Source organism: Cyanistes caeruleus, chromosome Z (genome assembly GCF_971803275.1).
Source record: "Cyanistes caeruleus chromosome Z, bCyaCae1.hap1.1, whole genome shotgun sequence".
In the NCBI taxonomy this organism is placed as follows: domain Eukaryota; kingdom Metazoa; phylum Chordata; class Aves; order Passeriformes; family Paridae; genus Cyanistes; species Cyanistes caeruleus.
This window is the reverse complement of record NC_141732.1, coordinates 70769915-70789814: the sequence shown is the minus strand read 5'-3', so window position 1 is coordinate 70789814 and position 19900 is coordinate 70769915. Positions and strand designations below refer to the sequence as shown.

Below are 19900 nucleotides of genomic sequence, written 5' to 3'. Positions count from 1 at the left end.
TTTTAAACTCAGACCTGGAATGGAGAAGGAGGGCTGTTACCTGCCCGTTTACACCTCTGCACCACTTTGCAGCCAGCACCAGGCAAGGCTCCAGGCAGAGGCAAAGCCAAGCTCTCAGAAGCCACTATTTGCATGGTTCACTTTCCCTTTCACAAATGGGCTTTGTCAAACTGCTACAGGAATTATACCTGAAACAACCAAGGTGCAAGTGAGGATAACCCAGGGAGGCTCTTCCCCAACTCAGAGCCTAGTGAGAAACTTCTGAAAATCAATTTTCCTTTCCAGTTTTTACCCAGAGTCCCTGGCTAATGGAGAACCTCCTCTACAACATCACCTCTACTACCAAAAAGGATATGCCAGGAATTGTATCTCCAAGGCCAAAACTCTCTTTTCCCCTCTAATATGGCACAGAGAACATCTATGGCATGTCTGGCTGCAAAGGACAAACATTTGGGAAGATTTTAAAATGTTCTTGAAACACTTGCTCAGATCCGCATGTGCCAGGTAAGAGGAGGCAGGTAAGGAAGGGTCCAGCTGTACCAACCTTTCCCAGTTCAGGAGAAGGCACAGCTCTGAGGACAGATTCCAAGCTTTTCCACAGGGCTGAGGTGCTACTGATGTTATTAAACTGCTCTTAACTCACACTCAGGCTACATTCTGACAGCTGTGTGCTCCAGCTGCCTCCCTGGCCATGCCCAGCTGTGCTCAGAGCAGGGGCCAGTGCTGGGCTGTGCTGAAGAATATTCCAACCTCCAGGTACTGCAGAGTTATGGACCAGAGCCCCAAACAACAGGCTGATCTTGGTGAAATTACCACTCACCCACAGCTAATCCATCTCACTTGCTCAGACTGGTATTTATGGGCTTGCTGTACTGGGGGCTGCTAGGAAGGCACAGACACCTGTGCCAGGGCTCAGGGAGTGGTGGGGGTTTGCTCTCCCCACTCTCCTAGCACAGATGCCATCTTAGATAACAGAGGAAGAGACAGTGTGGAGCTGAGCTGTGTGTGTCAACCCAAAACAGGGGCAGTGACACCTCTGCTTGCATATGTGTAATGAGCTGCTAAATAGGTCCTCTCTGCAACTCCTTCCTCTTCCCCAGCACAGCTGGACAGCCAGTTCATTCTCAGCTTCAAGCCCTTGTGACAATACCATTTGGTTATGGACTGTCATTTATATTCTTTTTATGTAGCCACCTTTTGAACATGATAATATGAACCTAATTCGATTATCTCTATCAGAGACACAAAATGCATCACAATAGTACCAGAGCAATCTCAAGAGAATTTCTGAAAATCTTAGTTCCCTGATATCTGACCTGTGCAAGCCAGGGGTTTATGCCAGCAGAAGGAATAAATGTCTGACTCAAAACTATAAAAAAAAGAAAACCAGATTAAAGTTTCAATTTCCCATCCTCTGCTCTTTCCCTTCATCACAGGGTCAGCTTTCTTAAGAATCGTCCTGCAGATGTGGCAGTAAATCTTATAAAATGTTTAATAAAATAGTATTAATGTGGTGCCAAGGAACCCCAACAAGATCAAAACCTCATTGTTCAAATCTGTACAGAAGCAGGCTCTGCTCTGAAGTGATGGTGATCTAATTATGTGGGGGCACCAGGAGTGCACAGCACTGCACTGACTTAATCCCTGTCACCCTGCCCAGCCCTGGAAGAGCTGGACCTTGGGGCTTGGCAAACAGGGCTCTGCTCCCTACACTGCACCACCTCTTCTGTTTGCTCTGCCACGCAGTGCTTTTTATGAGTTCCCTTTGTCAGAAGAACGAGCAGCCATGCCTGTGTGTGTGCAGAGGTGAGAGTCTGTCTGCAGCACTGCAAACAGCACACTGGGATTGCTTTTCTTGCACCACACACTCTCACCAGCTGCACTATGCCCTGACCCAGTTTTTCACATCACAACAGCAAGGATCAGCCACAGAAAGAGAGACATGGTCATAACTTTTTTGCATTTTGAAAATGATGGAGCTGCTCAGCTGTTTAAATTGCAGTCATGATCAGCCCTTGTCCAAGTCACTGCATAGTTTTATTTACATCTTGAGACAGTGACTCACTGGCACCTCAGCTCTCTTCCCCCATACTTCAAGTGCTGGTTTGACCCAAAAGCTGCCCACCATTTGTAGAGAGGAGTCCTGGTAGCCCAGAGAGGTGCTGCTTCAAGAGTTACAAAAGCTAAAATCAGTCAATAAATCTGTCCTTCCCTGGTTTACCCTCACTTATGGTATGTCAGGCCCATCATTGATTCAGTGCTCAAAATACCAGCAGTGCCCTTAAACTGCTTTGATCAATAGAAGGTGTTCAGTTCTCCAGGAGACAACTATCTTCAGAAACTGTAATGGATAAATAAATCTGGAAAAAACAAAGTCTAACCTGCTGATTACTTTCCCCCCACTAGATCAGGTTGCTCAGAGCAACATCCAGCCTGGCACTGAACATCTTCAGGACCAGGGAATCCAGTTGCTCTAAGCAATCTGTTCCAGTGCCTTAACACCATCCCAGTAAAGATTTTCTTCCTAATATCTAATCTAAATCTGCCCTCTGTCAGTTTGAAGCCATTCCACTTTGTCCTGTTACTCCAAATTCTTCTAAAAGTCTCTCTCCATTGATCTTGTAGGTTTCCTTTAGCTACTGTAATGACTCAACTGGTTCACCCCAAAGCCTTTTCTTCTCCAGTCCCAATTAACTCAGCCTGCTGTGCATGGTGCTTTGGACTCAGTATCACTTTTTCTCCTTTTGATTCTATTCTGTTATGTAAGAGCAACTTCAGAAATTGAGTGAGCAAAGAAGATGTTGCTACGTGGTTCTGGAGTGTGCAGAAAGATCCATATAATCCTCTTGAAAAGGACAAAAATAGCAATTTACTTTTTCCCTTCCTCCCTCAAAGGGCTTTCAGTCTTCAGGGTGGAGGTGGAGAGATGTTTCTCTCCACAGGTTTTAATTATTGTTGGATTTTTGCAGGACTATAAAAAGAGGCATTTATTCTTGACAGGAAGCATTGCTTCTCAAGAGAAGGGAAGAGCTGGTGGAGGGGAGGTGCTGGGCAAGGGTGGCAGCACCACCACCCTCAGCAAGGATTAAGGGGTGTAATAGCAGCATCCAGGAATTTCATAAAAATTAATCTCATTAAAGAACTGCAGCCCAATAGTTTCCATCCTCAGACATGACTCAGTGTAAGATAAGCTGGTTTTCTTTTCTCCATCACAGCTGCAAAAACCATTTGGCTCACAATTACCCTTCAGTAAATGCAGAATGAGAAGACTGAGGACTGAATTGTGACACGACATTTTTTTGTTTCACACTCTGAAAAGGGCTGAACTTGCTGGGTATGTTGCTAGTCCATTCTTGCTTTTGACAACCTTTTACTTTTGAGTTGCAGCTGTGGGGACTGTCAGCAAAGAGATTTTTGTGAATACAACTTCAACTCCTCTGTCTGAGGAGCTGAACATCTGAACACCCACCTGAATACCTACCTGAAGTCTGTCTCAGCTTTAGCAGGGCTTTTGCTCCTGTCTTCTGTAGCACCATTACTGACAAATTTGTGGAGCATGGACTGAGTAAGTGGGTGTGGGAGGTGTCTGAAATAAAAGGGCTGTGATTAATAGCAAAGAGCAGTGGCTGGTGATGTGCCCTGAGGCTAACACTGGGACCAGTCCTGTTCAATGTCTTCATCAGTGATGTGGATGATGAGACAGTGCACTCTCAGCACGTTCACACTGTGAGGAGTGGCTCAACACCAGGGGTTTGTGCCACCGTTTAAGGGGTCCTCAATGGGCTGGAGAAATGGGCTGACAGGAACCTCAGGCACCTGGACAAAGGGAAATGCAAATTCCTGCACTCCCTGTACCAGCATAGGCTGGAGTCCAACCGACTGGAAAGCAGAGAAGGAGCTGGGGACAAGGTAAACCTGAGCCAGAAATGGGCCTGTGCAGCAAAGGCCATCCTGGGCTCCATCGGGCAGGGCACTGCCAGCAGGTCAGGGGAGAAGCTCCTTCCTCTCTGCTCAGCCTGGTGAGACACATCTGGAGTGCTGCACGATGTGGTGGGCTCCCCAGCAGAAATAACACAGAGGTACTGGAGGGAGCACCATCAAGGGTCACAAAGATGATGAAGGAAGTCTGTTAGGAAGAAATCATACATGCTGCTTCAGATGTGATGGAAATAGAATAGCAGCATAACAGCAGAAATAATAACAGCAGGTGGCTAAAGGAGTTCAGCTGGAGACTGGAAAGGATACACATGCAGACACCTGTTCAGTAAAAACCTGTGCACTCTTATCAGAACAGTTTTCAGCTTGGGTACTTAAAGTCATAAACATTTCATCCAAGGTATATTTAGCTCAACACCTGAAACTTCATTCAAAATTATCTAAAGCTTTGCAAAGTTGTTTTTTTATATGAACAGAGATGGAATTTCAAGAAAAGAAATGTAAAGCAATTGTAAGTTCATTTCTCATTTAAAAAATGGGGAAAGGGAAAGCACCTCACTGTTGAAAAATTTATGAATTGCAGTTCAGTTTTATTCAGCTTCTTCTTCAAAGGAGCATGACTTAGTACTTGAAGTTGAGATCATGTTCAGCACATCATTTTAGGACTGTCTTCAGATGTCACAGATAGCAATTTCATATGAATCATGTTTTTTTATGGAATTGCATGTGTTAATAAATAACATCCACTGCCATGTAACACACAGCATATAGAAGCAATTCAACAGCAAAGAGCAATAGTGAATGATAGCACAGCTCATCAGTTACCACGCAGGACCCCTCCAGTATTTGGAGGGCAAATGTAGGCGCAGAAAGGAAATTAGACAGGATATCAGAGTTAACACCATAATTTCAGAAACACGTTAAGTGTTATTTCTCAGTAGCTGCTAGGGCTGCACATGGGATCAAACAAATAGACACAGGCCAAGGTTTTAATTGCTTATCAACTTTCCAGTAGTAACTACAAATTTGCTACATCTTTTCTATGAAAGGAAAATGATAGCTATGATCTTTTATCTAATAAGATGTCACTCATTCTATAATACACATTTTTAAAATGAATTCTGATCTTCTCAGAGTTGAACGAAGTATCTTCAGTGAAGGATCTTTTTACTCAATAAAAAGCTCCTGAACTGCTAGCTTTGAATGGCCTAGACTTTTTTACAAGCTAAGTACCACTGACTTTTGAAATAGTGTATTATTTTGTATAGAAAAAGGCATTTTTGGTCATAAATGACTCAGAGCCTTGATCATCAAAGGTAAGTGTTCCAAAAGTAGTCAATTCAGAGGCAAATTATTCCTTATCCACAAGCTCAAACAGTGGTAGCACAAAGGAAAGTGACAAGTCTTTCACTGACACAATGAAATTTCTTTTTCTTTTGAAAACTGCACATATTTTGACTTCAATTTATCAGTCACCAATGACAACCACTGCTTTGGAGCTTTCCACGGATATTTTGCCTGACCATAAGTCTATGGCTATGCTTTTGGGATCCACCTGGAGGGACCACAGCTTAGCACTACACAGTCAAGCAGATCCAAAGAGCACCTGGATTCATAACAAGATCTGTGTTACCTGGAACCTCTCACTACTTTCCAGAACTCCAAGTTGCTTTCTTTTGCACCAAAATAGCTGCAAATAAAACAAAATACTTCCCTTTCTACGCTGTTTCTAAGGTAGAATAGATCAAAAGCAGCTCTGTTCCTGCTTTCAGCTGTAGAGGTATTTGGGATTACTTGCTCAGTTACTGCAGTGATAAGGACAGCCAGCTCCCTTGCCAGTTTTCCTTCCTTCCTCAATTTGGTTTAACTTTGTAGGAGCCATGGCCAGCTAATGGTCCCTGGGGAACAGCAGGAAGGCTCTGGATGAATGCTTGTGTGCACCAAGGTAGCATGGTGGGGTTGGGATGCACCTTTTCCAACATGACCCTGGAGTACCCCATCTTCTATTGCTGATCAAACCCTCAGGCACACAGAAGTATTGGCTCAAGAAGACCTTCAAACTCTGGATCACATCATAAGCCCTTTTTTCATAGCAAGGCCTCACCCAGTTGTAAGCACTGGGCCTGCAAGTTCCTGGCAGACAGCTTAGGGGATGTCATAAGAACATTTATATTTGTAAGCTGAAGCTTTACAGGCAGCCTACCAGCCATTACTGTGAAGAAAAGCCAGATATTTTCTCTGCTGTAGCAAATTTCAAGAGCCTTGATTCTCAGAGTGGAGTTCCTGATCCACTCTGTAGGTGGATGGAACAGCAGCTGCTTAAGTTTTCAAAATTCCTGTTTCCAAATGCGTAGATAGAGGTGTCAAAAGGCAACAGAAAAGCATGTCCAGCAATAGATCTCTATGAATCTTTTATTTTATTTCCTTCCCAGTTTGGATATTTAAGACAGAAACCATCCATCTGACTCAAAGGTGCCTCAGTGGTTATGCTAACATAAATCTGACATTAAAGACATTTCAAAGCTGTTGTTGAGCATGTTTTGAGTGTGCCTTGAGGTTGAAACTTCAGTGAGACAAAGGTTAGGGCTGTGATTTATGCTAGCTTGATTCTCCAACCCAGCACAACCACAGTCCTCATACAGCTTTCCTCTAGCAGACAAGTTGGGTTAAATGAGGCAAAAGACATCTATGAAAAATTTTGACTTGACCCATGCGATGTTTTGATCACAAAAACTATCACTAAGTCAAGCACAAACACATTCAGAATTCATCATAAAAATAAAAGGGGAATGTCAACCAAACCTTTTACTCCTGTAGAAAGATATTCCTGCCATTAAACATCTTCGTTGGTGATCTGGAAGAAAACAGAAAATCAATGCAGAGCATATTTCCCAATGAGACAAAAATTGGCAAGACAGTAAATGAGGAAAATTGGTTAGATAGGGTGAACTGGGTCACTTGCTGAAGTTGGTGGAATTCAAAAATCTACTTACATAAAGAAAGGAAAAGGAAAGATGACAGGTCATATACAAAGTGGGGCTGTATGCTGAAGTTCATGACACTGGGAAATAGCATCATAGTAACCACAAACTACCATCTGATTTTGTGTTTATAATGTAATGGAAAAGGTGTAATAACTAAAATTTGAGGCTGAAAAAGTAACAGAATACCAGTGTTCTGTGCAGTGAAAAATTGAGTTTTGCAAGTTTGTGCATCTGCACTTCAAAATTATATTTTTAAGCATTCAACAAGAGCAGAAAAAATTGAAGCCATGGAATAAGCCTGAAGAAGCTCAGTGTATTTATCTCATTTAAGGGAAGAGAGAGGCGATTTGACCAAAGTTTGCAAGCACTCCACTGTGAAATAGATTTTTAATGGAAGCTGTACCTATTCCTGGCCTGGAAAGAAAGAGCACAGTCCTGAGTTTGGAAGAAGAAAGTACAAAAATGGCAGCTAGCAAAAAACAGAAGTCTTGAAAAATCAGTCATAGAATGGTGCTTCAGTCACAGAATGGTTTGGGTTAGAAGAAACTTAATCATCTTGTTTCAACCCCCTGCCATGGTTAGGGACACTTTCCACTAGATCAGATTACTCAGAGTCCCATCCAATCTGGCTTTGACAGGTGCTCCATCCCTCTGATCACCTTGGTGGCCTCCTCTGTGCTGGCTCCAGCAGGTCCCTGTCCCTCCTGTGCAGGGACCCCAGCTCTGGATGCTCCAGCTGGGTCTCAGCAGAGCAGAGCACAGGGGCAGAATCCCCTCCCTCCCCTGCTGCCCACGGGGCTCTGGATGCAGCCCAGGACACGTTTGGCTCTCTGGGCTGTGAGTGCCATGGCCAGGGCATGTCCAGCCTCTCACCCACCAGCACCCCCAGGTCCTTCTGGGCAGGGCTGCTCTGGGTCTGTTCATGCCCAGCCTGTGCTGATACCGGGGGCTGCTCTCACCCAGCTGCAGCACCAGCACTTGTTCAACCTCATGATGTTCCCATGGGCTGCTCCTCAAGCTTGTCCAGGTCCCTCTGGATGGCTTCCTGTCCTTCAGGTGTGTCCTCATGCCTCAGCTCGGTGTCATCTGCAAACTTGCTGAGGGTTCACCCGATCCCTTTTCTGTGTCATTAATGAAGATACAACACTGGTTCCAGTAAGGACCTCTGGGGGTCCCACTTGCCACTGAGGGGTCAAAGGTGTTGATCTCTACCCTCTGGATGCTACTATCCAACCACTTCAAAATCCATCTAACAGACCACTCGTCAAATCCATCTCTCTCCCTAAACGAAATGTCATCTGAGCAGCCCAGCTCATGAGCATGCAAAATGTGTTGCTTCTACCAGGACACAACCTCCACATAGATCAAACTAAGAACATTGTTTTCCTTTGAGCAGAACAAAGTCAGATCAAGAACAAAATCAGTACTGTTAAGGACACAAAAGCCCTCTTACCAGCAACCTTAATTCACTAATCAAGGGCTAAATATTTACAGTCATTCTCTGAATAAATAAAGATAATGAAAGAGAAGAAAAAAACCTGTCATCCTTGTAGTTCTAATTTACAGTGAGTTTGGCACTCCATATCCTGCATATCTTCATCTCAGCAGGCAGCTCTCCTTCGAGAGAGACAGGTGTCATGGGCTGTTACAGAGGACACACAATGTTCTTCCTTCAGAGATTTATTTTATTACTTTCTCTATAAAAGGTCTTCTGGCTCAAGCACCTAAGAGCTTTGTGTGTGTGCACAAACAGTGTCAGTCAGACACACCCTCTAAATATGTCTGGGGGCACTTGGTAACTACAAAGCCAATTCAGCACCAGCTTCTCACAGCTGTTGGCCAGTAAAATACATCCAGGGTAACCATCAGCTTTCAGTTCTGAGCTCAGCAGATTTCCTGTATGAAACCAGCACAACATATCTGGCCACCAGAAAATAAATTGCTTTTCTGCATAATTCTTTCTTCCTCAGTGGATTGATTATGTATTTGAACAAAAATCCCACACAGGTAATTTATGGTCAAGACATTATGCTGTTTGTGCTGTCCTAATTGTCACTATATGCTGGAAAACTCTGTCAAGAGGAAATACAGGAAAGGGTCCCCTCCAGCATCCTGCACAAAACTGCAGTGGAGACACTCATCCAAATGTGAACTCCAAGGGAGTAACAACTGGAAGACAAATTACCCAACAGCCTCTGTCCTGTGAAGAGCACTGATCAACACCCCTCAAAAAGAACATTTCCTTTCAGAAATATGGAACTGTCAGTTTTGCCATTATTCATGGTTACTCACAAAACCTGAATTAATGAAAAAATTATACACTCCAATACTCTACTCTTCAGAAACTAAACTTTCTAGCATAGCTTGTTCCCACTTCTGCTTCCCATTTACACGGACAAACGCATTATTGGATGGAAAATTTCAACTCCAGTTTTGGTTATCTTTCTGCAGTTTCAGACCTAATAAAGGTCATGGCCATGTCACTCACAGCACCAGAATAAAAGCTCTCTGAACAAAGTTTCCAATGTATTAGTGGCACTTTTTACCTCCTCACATGCTTGCTGCAACAGCAGTCAGTGAGCCCTGAGACATGGGTTGCCCAAACGATTTGTTGAGCTCAGCAGATAATGTTTTTGTGCTTTCCATCTCACAACTCTTTGGGATACCATGAGTCCAACAAGGCATGAAGGACACATTTCCCATTTGGAGGGTGACTGCAGGTCAGGCATGATGCTGGGTCCCAGTGGGTGTTGGAAAGGCAGAGGAGCCAAGGCAGAGGAGCAGATCCAAAGCCTCTGCACCCTCACACAGGCCAGTGCTGCCTGCTCCCAGCAGGGTCCTCACATAAACAGGGTACCCTGGTCAATCAGAACATCCTTGAGGGAAGGCAGAGGGTGCCAGCAAGAAGCTTCAGCCAAAATCTGAAGCCTGCTGATCATCTAACAACAATAATTACCAAGACACAGTCTTGCTCCCATTAACTACAGCAGGATCTGGCAGCTGCAGCCTCTGCAAGGCAAGAACAGAAATGAAGTGGCCTGGGAGCAACAGGGAACTCTCAGCATCCAGGTGGCACACAGGGAGCACTTGCTGCCAAGAGGGATATATAAAACCTCCCCTCAGTTTAGCTGCAAAGCAAAACTTCAGCTTTACAGGGCTGTGAAGCTGAGACCAGCTGGGCTCAACATCTCATCAGATGGGCAGGATGATAAAATCAGTCACTTCTATGTCCACAGCTGCTAGGGGAAAAAAAATCTCATTTGTCTTCCAGTGTGTGTGGTAATCCAGTGATTTGCAATGACTGCCAGGGCCAGGGTGTGTCCCATGAGGGCTGGGACAAGTGACAGAGTCACATAGAAAAGAATTTGGAAAAGACTACCATTCATTAGCTTTCAGATAGGCATTGCAGCACAGGACAGTAATTTTATCAGCCAGCACTGTTTGTTATGAGTCTGATTCATGCTCCCATATGTTATAACCCAACAATATTTTTACTTCCAGAGACAAACAACAAGGAAATAAACCTCCAAGCGAACACAGTGGTAATTAAATGTCAAGCTTCTTTAGTTCAGCTCTTGTATGAAACAGATAAATAAAAAATATAAAAGATATAGGAGAATAAACAGAAAACATAATATTTCCATGACTGCCATCTGTATAAATAACCATGTGGGGAGCTTGAAGGTTCACTGCACTTCTGTTCACAGTGATTCCTGATGGGCTTGCAATAAAACATTAACTCTCTGATAGTTCACTGATCAGCTTCCCTCACCCTGGAGTTTTCCTTATGGCATTTTCCCATTAATGCCATATTTGCCATCACTCAAGTACACCAGTGTTGCAAGTGGGAGCTTTCCTTAACACCAGCACCACAGTAAACTGCAGTGGCCTTTACCCAGACTGCCCTGGCCATGGCACTCACAGCCCAGAGAGCCAAACGTGTCCTGGGCTGCATCCAGAGCCCCGTGGGCAGCAGGGGAGGGAGGGGATTCTGCCCCTCTGCTCTGACACCCAGCTGGAGCATCCAGAGCTGGGGTCCCTGCACAGGAGGGACAGGGACCTGCTGGAGCCAGCACAGAGGAGGTCACCAGGTTGTTTAGAACTGGAGCACCTTGGCTGTGAGGGAAGGCTGAGAAAGCTGAGATTGTTCAGCCTGGACAAGAAAAGGATTTGGGGTGACCTAACTGTGGCCTTCCAGTACCTGAGAGGAGCTGACAAGAACAATGGAGAGAGATTATTTGTAAAAGCATCTTGTGACAGGAGAAGGGGGAATGGCTTCTAACTGATAAAGGGTAGGTTTAGAATAGATATTAGGAAGAAATTCTTCCCTTTGAGGGTGGTGAGGCACTGGCACAGATTGCCCAGAGATGCTGTGGATGCCCCATCCCTGGAAGTGTTCAAGTCTGCATAAGGCTTTGAGCACCCTGGTCTAGTGGAAGGTGTCCCTGGCCACAGCAGGGTTTTGAAACAAGATCATCTTTTAGGTTTCTTCCAACCCAAACTATCCTGAGATTTTAAAATTCATTCTCTGATGGCTCAGGCCCCAGTTAAAGCCACTGAATACAGACTATCTTGCCTGCTTGTAACATGGCAGAGATAGAGGTAACTCCAGAGATCCAACAAAAGACTGCCTTCCAAAACATCCAGTCTCTCCAGGAAATTACTTTCCTCTGTCCCAAATCTTTAACTTTGATCTAGCAAACAATAACTTGATGACTCATAATGGTAACAGTGAATTAGGAGAAGCCTTCAATAATCTTGATATTTTCTTTTTTATTAGTTTGTGATACCCAGTTGGCATTGAGTGATACTCAGGTTATTTATCAGCTCCTTGGTTTCCAGAGATTCCTTTAAAAACCCTGACACCACAGCTTACAGACTGTGGTTGGCCACTCTGAGGGTCCTGTGTTTATTTCTCATTCCCTAGGTCTTAGTGCTGGTTAAGACTTGGTTAAATAGTACCTACTAATACAGGTAATCACTGCATCTGTAGGAGAAACTTCTTCTCCTTGGTTGACATGTCCCAGGTTTTGTCCCTGTGAGTGTGCTGGAGGTATCTGCATTTGTTCACTAAGAGAAAAGAGAAGGTTGGGATCAATCAGGGACAGAAATAAGTGGTATCCTCATGTGGGCTCCCCATATTTTACTGACAGAATAAGAGCGAGGGAGGCTGCAGTGCTGGGCAGCAGCAATAATCCATGTTTCTTATTAGTCATCATTCTGAAAAACAGTCAGATCAGCCAGTCCAAGGAAGGGACCTTGGCACCAACCAACCAGTTGGTCTGGCACCAACTCCTGTTCTCCAGGGAATATGAGAACCCTCTGAAAACAAGGATAGGACATTCAGCAGAGCTGAAATTTCTCCCTCTTAAGTCTGCAACATACTGTGTTTCTATATCCACAAAATTAAACTATCAGTTCTGCTGTATCAAGTACCTCTGTCTGGAACACCCCACCTGAAATCACTTTCTCCTACCTCATCCTGTCACCACAGTTTTAATTTCAGCTGATGTTGGCAGCCAACAGGCAGTTCCTTTGGTGGGTGCTTGTGGCAGGACATCTACCCCCGCTTTTATCACAGGTAGGACATAAAGAGATAATTTGGGTTGAAAGGTTCAGCAAGACTGCATCTCCAGTGCCAAAGGAGCACAGGCCTTAGCTAAGGATCAACCTCTTAGTCTGGGGAGAAGTTGTGGGAAGAGATAAAAGAGATATTCTTGACTGACTCTTGTTTTACAAACTGCAAAACACACATGAGTTGTCACCAAGGCAGAAACCTTCTACATACACACACACCCTCAAAGTGTTGAAGACCTTTCCCTGGAGTCTGAACACAGGTTCTGTGGTTGCTTCCCTGGGGACTGAGGGAAAGGATCTCCATGTGCACTCCACCAACAACTGGATGGTAAGAGATATTGAATCCTAAATTATTTCTTCACTGTCTGTAACATTAATAGGTATCTTCAACCTCATGCTGTATTTACCTACTAGTAGTCTCTTTTTGTCCTTATTCCTGTGTATGTCCTTATTCATTATTTAAGTCTTATGTCTGTTAGTTTTCTGTCTATTAAAAAAATAATTAATTCTGTAATAGACTGAATCAGCAATAAATTAAGACATACCTGCTTAGACTAGAAGTGGTAAGATTTCCTCTGTTTCACAGGAAGTAATGAAGCCTTTTAGTGTATATTTCTACTCAGCACCATGTCCTATTCTTCTACTTTTTCCCCTCACCCATTTTAATGATCTCTTTTATGCTGGAGTATCAAGCACCAAAACAATTCGGTGATGGGGATCCCTGGCGTATAAAAAATATTTTTTAAACTTTTGTTTTTTTCCTGGAAATTTCACTGTACAAATCTTCTTGCACTGGAAACACAAAAAACCAGAGACATCAAACATATGCAATGCCATTTATTGAAGCTTGAAACAAATATGTCATCATAGTTTGCTTTTTAAACCTTGAAATGTTAGAACAAGCTGTGAATGTGACAAATACACATTTTTTTCCTGAGCAATCTGTTGAAGCTGATGTGTCTCGGGCTAATACAATAATATAATATTAATACACCTCTGCAGTTAGTATTCAATTCAGTTTTGAGACTATTGACCATCTGGGTTTAGATTATAAATCCACCTTTACTTAAGAACAGTTGTGTCATAATAGCAGTGGCACTGCTCTGTTAAAAAGGTTCCTGTTGTCACAGTATTTTCCCTAAAGTTTTAAGCTGAGAAACAGTAATGACTGTATTTCCCTGGGTAGAAAGATTATTCTGACTAATGTCCATAATATCATTTATTCACTTTTTATTCATTTCAAATGAAATAATAGCTCCCTGAAGAAAACAATGAAGGCAGAATTGGTTTAACTCTATACTAGCCCTAAGGAGCACTGGAAAGGATAACTCTTGCAGGTATTTTCCTCCAACCTGCACCATATCCACTCAGTCAGCTCTTTTCTCATTAGCCCACATACCTGGTGGCCTCCTTCTGCTGACCTCTGGATAAAGTGTTATGCAGGCACCTCTACACAGAGTAATCTGACACACAACTCTGTCCTGCCCAAATCCCATGGAATTCTTCTGGGAATGTGAGGAGCACCTGCACTGCCCACCAGTCCAGGTTGTTTGGCTGTCAGGGAACTGCTCTACACCATGCAGCCCCAGCCCAAGCCCTGCCCAAATTCTTCCTGAATCAGGCGGGACACTTCTACTCCTGCACATGATTCAGTATTTCTGTGCCCAGAGGAGTAAGAACTGCCCAGATTTCTATTGCTCAAAGGGTCCCCAGAAGGAGAGAAGCAAACTGTGAAACTTAAAAGCATCATGTCTGGCATTGGCCAGCAACACCACAGACACAGACTATTTTAAGAGTGTGTGCATACACACACGTGCACCACTGCAAGTCATCCCCATGTTAACCTAGCACCACATTTTAAACAGTGGGTTTTGTTTTATCAGCACCTAAAACTGGGGTTATATTGCCATCACAGAGGTTACTGAATCTAACCTTACCATGCTGCATATTTTGAACTCCCAGAGACTTCAAGTGAAGAAGTAAGTCCTTAGCCAAAGGACACAAACCTTTGAAAAATGATAATTCGACTCGTGGCCACCATTAGGTTAATACATTATAGCCAGGCTGAAATACTTCTATTAACTTTCATAAAGGCCTGTCTAGAAAAAAAAAAAGCTACTGCTAGTTATAGTTCTGTAACCACAGTGACACTTGGATTCATGACCATGTGTCTCACCATATACTACATAAAATGTGCATTTACCTGTACTACAGTCTGAAATTGTAAGGTAGGGTAAAGTAGGGTGAAAATCTGAGATTTTTCAAAAAAGCCAGAAGAACGAAGGTGTCCAAATCCTACTGAATTCCAAAGGAATATAAATGTCTTCTCTCGTCCAGCTGTCTTCAAAATACCCAGCTTTGTTCAAAGGGTCCAGTCTTGGTTCCCTGAAGTTTGTTTTGGCAATTTCATCACTAGCAAAACAGATACGCTATTTGGCTAGTGGTGCCCTTATGCCTGAGGCCTGAGCTACGCAGATACTATTCTGGGCCTCAGATTACTGTTCCAGCAGCCCTCAGCTCCACTGTGATTATGGATTTACACTGCGGGAAAAATCCGCTGTAACTGAGGTGGTAGAGTGCTCTTGTGAATGTGGGTTTATGCTCTGTTGGGAGATATTGGATGAAACAATAGCTTTATCACTGAATATCTGTGTGAATTACAGGGTTTCCAGTTGCTAGCTGGCCTTTATTCTGATGGAGAAAAATTGATTTGAAAATGTAGCATGAGACATTTCCACCTGAAATGCATGCATGCCATATCAGAAGCTGCAGACAAGGTCTGTAAAATTGAATTCTATCATGTAAGTTAACATGAAATTAGAAAAACTGTTTATCTGGGCTACCTCATTGCTCCTTCCTTTTTCATTTGTCAAACAACAGAAAGATTCCAGTTTCTAAATGCAAAAGACTCAACCTCCAATTCTCCTTACCTACATCAGCTTAGAAGTCTTTTGCTTTCTCACTATGTGACCCCTTTACTCTTTGCGCTGTAAAAGGTGGAAACCACTACAGTGAAGCTTCCTGATTCCTCTGTTCAGTATCTGTAACATTCTTGAACTAAATGGAGCTGACCACTGACATGAAACTGGTGGAAGTGAGAAGTCAAGAGAGGGAGAACACCACCCTTTCCAAAGGGTAAGTGTTGAGGTTAAATTTTAGTTGCAGAATTAGCTGGTACAACCACTATGTTCCATCAATTTCCAGACAGCTTTTTGTGCCCTGCTGACATGTACCATTTGTATCTGAATACCTGCAGCTATAGAGACTGGACATAGTTTTGACTTGGTTGTGTTATCTAATCTCAAATGGCCTTGGATAGTTGATTTTAAATGGAGAGGAACTATAGATGATAGTTAAGAATGTTACTGTCTGTCTAGCAAAAGATCTGCAAAACCCATTTTTCCTTTATACTAAAATTATTCTATCAGATGGAATGTATAAAACTGTCTAAAAGATATTGCTGGTTTCTCCCCTAAATGTGTAGAAAATATGAGCAGACATGGCACTTAGGGGTGTGGACTTGGCAGCACTGGGTTAGAGGTTGGACTTGTTGATCTTAAAGGTCTTTTCCAACCTAAATGATTTTATGACTATTAAGGTGGTAGATGCAAACAACTTGGCTTTTGTGGTACCAAGAAATGCTGCTTAAAACATATTTGGGAACTTAACATCCCATATGTTATGGGATTTTCAATTTACAGCAAGACATTTGTAGCAGAAGAAAACTGTCAAGAACAGGTTATGGCTGAGGTATCCTTTAGAGGTTCAGTCAAGTACTGAGCTAATATTTTTTTTTCTTCCTGAAAAAAAACAGTATTTCAATTCATCCTGCCTATCACAAGCAGTTTTTACAAAACTCTGCTTTTAAATTTATGAAGTGAGCAATGAATTTAGAGAAAAACTTCCACTCCACCTTTATTCCTAAAAAAGAAAGGCAAGTGAGCATTAAGAGAACTGGCCCATGGCACAGGTATGTCTGTTGCCCCAAGGGCCACCTTCACTAAGCACTCTTGAATAAGCAGGGCTGGTGTTTCAAGTAGGTTTTGGAAAAGAGTTGGAAGAACAAGTTAAGCACTCATTACAAAAAATCAGAAAATTCTTGCAAGCCTGTTTCTAGTGCCTATGCATGCCTAAGAAATACTAGCTGCTGGTACATGGAAAATTATGTTACAATTTTAGGACTATTACAGAGAAAAACTGAAGCAGTAAATTATGACTGATAACCCTAGGCAATGTATTTTCCCAGTTTTGATCACAGATTTCCATTTATGCTGGATGGTTCAGAAAAACGTAAGGAACACAAAACCTGTAAACAGAAGCTCTATTCAAGGAAACAAGAAAAGAAACAGCTACTGCCAAGCTGCTTGGTTGTTGTTCCCTTGGTTTTGAGGTGGTTTTCTTCTAGATTTAGTGTAATTTTGCTGTTTGAAGCCTCGCTGATCTCCATGTCTTGCTTTGCTTCTAATTCGGGGCTGACTACATGTGAAGCAGCACTGAGTCTGTATTGATGGCAGCAAGCACTTGCCAATGCCTTTCAGCCTCTGGCAGAAGTGAACTGACAGCTGGTCTTTGCTGCAGGGCAGCCCTGTGGGGAAGAAGATGATAAGAATTAGCTGTAATTTGCTGACACACTCCCTGTATTTCTAGAATTTTTATTTGTGCCAGACACTTGTGTCTATTAAGGGTCTTTCTTATGGTGGCTTTCTCTTCCCTGTATTATGGGTCAGCTTGACCTCGCTCTGAAATTCTAGGATCTTTTAGTGAACACAAGACCTTCTGTTTTGGAAAACACAGCACTCATGACTGTTGAGCGAGTCTACTTTTGTGCCAGATACAGCTGATCTATGTTTTCCACTTTGACTTTTCTGCTGATAAGGACTGCCAGAGAAAGTCTGGCAGCAATGATTTGGGTTTGGTACTTTTGCATTCTTGTAACTGCCCCTAAGACAAGCAGCATGGGCTGGCAGAGTGCTGCACAGCCAGTCAGGGCAGGCAGGAGAGCACAGACAGTGCACATGCATGTTCAGCTTGGCTATGCTTTAATTCCTGCAGCATCAGAGTACAGCAGGGACTGCTGCTGTCTGATAGGTCCCTGGAAGCTCTAATGAACTGAGATGGGCCAGATTTAGACAGGTATCAGAAACTGAAGGTCCTCAGCTGTGAGAAGACAAGGTGTGCAAAAGCAAGAAGATGGTATATTAGCAAGGCTGTTCTCCAGCAAACCCCTCAACACTGAAATTGGAGAAACTCAATGAAAACTTGTATAAAGGTAGTTTAAAACAGATGAAAGCAGGTTTTTTTCACACCAAGCTGTGAACTCCTAGAATAGCTGTCCTCAGGATATCCAGCCCCCAGAGCTGGAAGTTAGGGATAGGCAGCAGAACAAAGCTGCCATAATTCAGGAGGAGATGGTTAGGGACATGTTTTGCCAATTGAGACACTCACAAGTCTACAGCCCCAGATGAGACTTGTCCCAGAGTAACGAGGAAATCAGTGTGAGAAAACTTGCCAAACCACTCTCAGTCACCTACCAGCAGTCCTGGTTAACCTTCCAGCTGACTGGAAACTAGCAAATTTAATGTCCATTTACAGGAGGGTCAGAAGGATGATCCAGGGGATTACAGGTCTGTACAGTTACCTGAAAGGAGTTTGTAGTGAGGTGGGGGTCAGCCTGCTTTGCCACACCTACAGTGAGAGGACAAGAGGAATGGCCTTAAGCTGAGACAGGGGAGGTTCAGAATAACTTTAGAAAAAATTTTTCACTGTTAGGGTGGTCAGGCATTGAATAGGCTGCTTGGGGAGGTGGTGGAGTCACCATCCCTGGAGGTGTACGAGGTGTCTGGATCTGGCACTGGGTGATGTGCTTTGGTGGTTCAGGGGGTTACAGGGGCACTGCTGGGTGCGTGGTTGGACTGCAGGGTCTCTTCCAACCTTGACGATTCCATGATTCTGTCAACTTGCTGCCCCGAGAGGGTGGAAGCAGACAGCATCACAGCATCAAAAAGAGTTTGCAACATATTAAAGGAAGTTTAAATAAAAATGCACTACATGGAGAACTCTTAATAGTCCTAATATATGTCAGTTGGGAATGCTGGAGGACTATCACGGAAATGAATCTCAGGAAAACACCAAGCTCCTGCATTCCTACTAAGCAGCATTTTTTAATGCCATTGTTGGAGACATAAGGGTGGGCTGCACAGACCAGTGCTTACCCAGCAGGGCATTTCTTATGTTTTACAGGCTGCTTGAGCTTTTATTCACAGAAGGAACTATTACTAATATGTGTAGGCGGTATTTATCTGACTCTATCTTGCTGAACATGGGAGGGACAGGAAACAAGCAGACCAATCCACCCCAGGGAAAAACATGTGCTAAAACTCTTTGAAAAGCAGCAGGACTGATGCATCACTCTCAAGAGCATGTCAGATCTGCACTACCCTCAGGATTCAAACCATTGTCTCACTCTCAGATTAGACCCTTAGCACTGACTAATAGAGAAGATCATGCTCCAAAAGGCTTCTGAAAGTTTTTCTACAACTTTTTCTAAAACTTTGGAAGTTTTTCTAGAACTGTGAGCCATTGCTGTTCTTAGAGGGGACCTGCTGGATACAGCAGTACACAGACTGCACATAAAGATGTGTATCCTTCCATAAGCTTCCCCCTTCCCCTGATGCCTTTTTTTTGGGCTGTAAACCATGTACACAGCTGGTCTCCTTTGAAGGTACAGGACACCCCCACAAGTACTCACAAGAGTACTTCTCTCCACCTCTTGATTTCAACAGTCTCACCACGTGGGACACTGTTGTTTTTTTTACAGTATCTGTTAGAATTTTCTTGCTTGCACTCCCGGTCCAGAACTTACAGCTTCCATAGAGCGATCTATCTTAAGAAATTGCATCAGTTTGGACTCACTGTGTGTCCTTCCACAGCCCTCATTGCAGCATGAGGTACCTAAAACAGGCCAGCACAAGCAGACCTACTAATTTAGCTGTGCCATCATAAATTAGGGATGCATGCTCCGAGGCTGCACTCCCCACCATGGCAGCACAAGGCCAGAAGTGCTGGAAGAGAAAACAGTGTGGTACTGCCAACAGAGCAGCTGAGCAGTAGCAGGCCACGGTGACCTGTAATCACTGAGCCCACACTACTCAGAAGAAGCTGATAGATTGAGTCAGCTCTCACTTATTGCAGAATCTCAGCACAAACTGAGAGAAAACTGTTCCATGCAGGTGTATTACTTTACCTGTATTTTTCCTGCAGTCTTGCAGATTACATTTCTGATGTTTTGTGGGCTTGGGTTTATCCGTGCACATACTGTCATCTTCAGTTTCATTAGTTTCTGTATTCATGCATTCCACAGTTCTTTGCTGAATTCCCCCTCCACAAGAAACAGAACACTGAAA

At 43.4% G+C, this 19900-nt stretch overlaps 1 protein-coding gene across 1 annotated transcript in view; it reads right to left on the bottom strand.

Annotated features, from left to right (window-relative positions):
- Positions 1 to 13319: 13319 nt before the first annotated feature.
- The window catches only part of ADAMTS12 (ADAM metallopeptidase with thrombospondin type 1 motif 12), a 159497-nt gene continuing 152916 nt past the window's right edge, over positions 13320 to 19900 (bottom strand). The window contains exons 23-24 of the mRNA XM_086867666.1: positions 19741 to 19894; positions 13320 to 17082 (exon numbers count right to left, since the gene is read on the bottom strand). Of these exons, the coding sequence (XP_086723792.1) occupies positions 16847 to 17082; positions 19741 to 19894 (390 nt within the window). The 3' untranslated portion in view covers positions 13320 to 16846. The remainder of the gene's footprint in view (positions 17083 to 19740; positions 19895 to 19900) is intronic.